This window comes from Oppia nitens, unplaced genomic scaffold (assembly GCF_028296485.1).
Source record: "Oppia nitens isolate AA-2021 unplaced genomic scaffold, nextdenovo-longstitch-racon4-pilon3 scaffold11_pilon_pilon_pilon, whole genome shotgun sequence".
NCBI lineage: Eukaryota > Metazoa > Arthropoda > Arachnida > Sarcoptiformes > Oppiidae > Oppia > Oppia nitens.
The window spans coordinates 220976-225000 of record NW_026533190.1 but is presented as its reverse complement, the minus strand read 5'-3'; the positions used below and the strand labels follow the sequence as shown (position 1 = coordinate 225000).

Sequence of the window (4025 nt, the reverse complement as noted above, 5' to 3'; positions counted from 1 at the left end):
ACAAACAAACAGATAAAAAATATATTAAAATATTTTGCAAACAAAAATATGTCTTTAAAAAAAGACAGTGATTTTATATATAAATAAAAAATATATAAAATAAATAAATGAAATAAATAAATGGAAAAAATAGGAAAATAGTTTTCTAAATATTTTCTTTATATATAAAACTTTATATATAATTTTTAACAAATAATAATCATAATAAATATTTAGCATAATATAAATGTCGTTTAATATATTTATTTTCATTTTTTTTTTGAAAAAATAAATTTCAAAAAATAAATAAATCTTTTCATTTAGTAACCCATAAAAATCACAAACCAGTGAAACGCTATTAGACTATTGTGTGTACTAATCGTTTGCTATAAAAATAAAACAACAACAAAAATTTATGTCTACTATTTCAATGTGTATGTATGTACAGTATGTGTGTGTTTGTATGTGTGTGTGTTTGTGTATGTGTGTGTATGTGTGTGTATGTATGTGTGTATATGTATGTGTGTGTGATTGTATGTGTGTGTGTGTGTGTATGTATGTGTGTTTATGTATGTGTATATATGTATGTATGTATGTGCATATGTGTGTGTGTGTATGTATGTGTGTGTGTCAGCTGACAACATGAGAGAGAGAGAGAGAGAGAGAGAAAGAGAGAGAGAAAGAGTAGGTCAGCCGTTATGGAAAAAGATAAAGTCCTATACTTTACTGTATATACAGTACAATAAGCATTGGATATAAAGGCATACTATGTGTGTGTGTGTGTGTGTGTGTGTGTGTGTGTGTGTGTGTGTGTGTGTGTGTGTGTGTGTGTGTGTGTGTGTGTGTGTGTGTGTGATGTTATATGTATGTGTATTGTATTGTCTTATATCTACAATTAGTACAATAATACAGTACTATTATATATATAATAATAATAATAATACAGTACATAGAATATTCTGTGAATTTTTGTATTATTATTTTCCATAGAAATATTCTGGTAATTATACAGAATTGCTATATATATATATATATATAATACAATAATATATATATATATATATTTCTACAAAATTATTGTGTGATATTTGTCTGCACGCAACACACAAAATAAAATCATACGATTCACACACACACACACACACACACAAAAATAAAATATAAAATTGTTTAAATAAAATAATATTAATAGAGAAAAATTTTTGTTTCACAAAAAAAATAAATAAAAATCAGCAGCGGTTTGGTTCGGTTGGTTGAATTGGGACATTGGGAGGGATGGATGGATGGATGGGTGGATAGATAGGGGTAACCAAGTGTTATATACACACCCATCCCCATCAGTTCCCCTAATAATAATAATACTAATACTGATGATGACTGTCATCATCATCATCATCATCATCGACCCATATAACAGTAGCAACAACGACAACAACAACGGGCATCCAAGTAGACATCGGTGAGCGCCGGTAGCGACTGCGCGCACCAAACCAACAACAACAAAAAAACAACAACGTTAGGTTAGCTTTTATATATAGATATTTATGATATATCTACGGTATGGTATGGTATGGTATGGTATATCTATTTGGTGTACACTGTATATGGGATTGAAATTTTTAGCAAAACTAAGCACAGGGCACACACACACACACACACACACACACACAACCATCGGGCATAACCATTGAGTGAGTGAGTGAGTGAGTGAGAGAGAGAGAGAGAGAGAGAGAGAGAGAGAGAGAGAGAGAGAGAGAGAGAGAGAGAGAGAGAGAGAGAGAGTACATATTGATATAATAAACGGTACAACAAATATATCGAACACTTTTAGGTTCACATACCAGTGCTATCCCTACTACTACTACTACTACTGCTATACTACTGGCACTGGTATATGTGTAATATATGTCTGTGCAAATCGCGGGTTTCATATATGTGTGTGTGTATACTCTCAGTGTCGGTATATATACTGTATGTGTGTGGAGTGTGTAAGTGTATACACTTTATTCTGTAATATGTATGGTATGTACAGTATGTATGTATGTAATGTGCTCCACATATATTGATATATATATATATATATATAGTATATACCAACTCTCACTTTCTATCTAACTGTGCACTCACTCACAGACATACACACACACACACACACACACACATACACACTGACTGACTGTCTGAATGACTGACTCTCTCTGTATTTCTTTTTGCATTTGAATCTGTCGTTTCCACAGAATATACCGATAGTATAAAACTAGAGTCAAAACAGTTGAGAGAAAGAGAGAGAGAGAGAGAGAGAGAGGAATATATATATATATACAGAATCATAGTTTTCATTCATTGATTTCCTTATATTTTTTACTATACTATACTAAACATACATTATTGATATATATATATACGATATGAAACTATTGACTCAAAAACAACAACAACAACAACGAGAAAAATATATATATAAATCTAAAAAAACAAAAAATTTTTGTGAATATTTTTACTGAACGACTAACTATTACACACACACATTGACTGTATGTATAGTAAGCCGATATGTGTGTCGCCGATCAATACAAGTGGCCATAAATTATATAAATAAATATAAAATATTAAATTTTTTTTTTGATTTTATTTTGTTGTTGAAATGTGATTAAATAATAATAATTTAAAAAAAAATAAATATAATAATTTCTACTATACCTTAATGATACTATAATAATAATAATAATATCATGATTATTGAAATAAAAAATTGTTTTTAAATAATAATATTTAATTTCAAAATTTAAATTTAAAATGAAAATGTTTCTATATATAAAAATTAAATATATATATACTAAATATAACTATACAGTATAATAATAATAATAATAATAAAGTAAATTACATAATAATAATAATAATGACAGTTAAGTTATGCAACGTCAATAAATTGACAAATTAATTAATTAATTAATTATAGCATCATGGTCATCATGGGCTATTGTGTGTTATCATGATTTAACCATTAAACAATAAACAACAACAACAAAATTGCTAAATAATAATAATAATAATACTGTTATATAATAATAATTACCAAACAGTTTAATAGTGTATACTATTTACTACTACTACTACTACTAGTGTTTGATATTTATTTGCCACTGATTTTTTTTGTGGTCACGTTTGTGTGTGTGGGGGGACAGTTGGTGTGTGTTTAGCTACTGGTGCTGCTGATGGTAGTAGTAGTAGTGTGGCTGCGGGTGTGTGTGTGTGTGTGTGTGATTGATTGAAAAGATATTATGGTTGACCAGTGGATGGTTACTACTACTGGATCAGCTGCAGCAGGAGGTTATCCTAATTATAACAAAATGGACCGTGGTAATGCATTTTCGTGCATGAAATACACGCTAATATTTATCAATGTTTTCGGTTTCATACTATCCATATTCAATGCACTGTTCGGTATCGGCTATCCCCATAACTACTGGCCAGGTGGCTATACGGGYGGCCAAATGGCCATTTGTTCCCTGTTTGTTATGGCCTTTACTACCGTCGGCTATTGCGGTGCACACCATCACAAAAGCTATCTACTGATTGTCTACGGTTTTATTATATTGTTGTTGTGCGGCGGCAAYGGTGTCGTCTATTTCATCTACAACGACAAGTCCATCATCGGTTCAATTAGCAATGTCAATCTGGCCATACTGGCCCTGTTCACCCTGTTTGTACTGTTTCTGACATTTACCCTGACATTCAAATTGCGTACAACCCGTTCAAACATACCGGTACTCGGTATGGGTGTTGGCGTAGGTGGCGGTGGTCCACATGTTGTCCGATGCTCGACACCGACAGCCCTATTACAACGGGCCGATAGTGCCCAACAACAACAACAACAGCTATTACTACACCAACAACAACAACACCATCAGCAACAGCAACAACAACAGCAGCAAAATAGTGCCACCAATTATACGACTACTACGACAACTACATCATCGGCCACACATCCCTGTCCTGTTCCCGGTTGCAACTATGGCAAAGTTATTACATCAACATCATAG

The 4025-nt window shown here is 31.9% G+C and overlaps 1 protein-coding gene across 1 annotated transcript; it reads left to right on the top strand.

Annotated features, from left to right (window-relative positions):
- Positions 1-3043: 3043 nt before the first annotated feature.
- On the top strand, positions 3044-4025 carry LOC128952888 (uncharacterized). The gene has a single exon (XM_054298350.1). It carries the CDS (start codon positions 3264-3266, stop codon positions 4023-4025), a length of 762 nt encoding a protein of 253 aa, XP_054154325.1. The 5' UTR covers positions 3044-3263.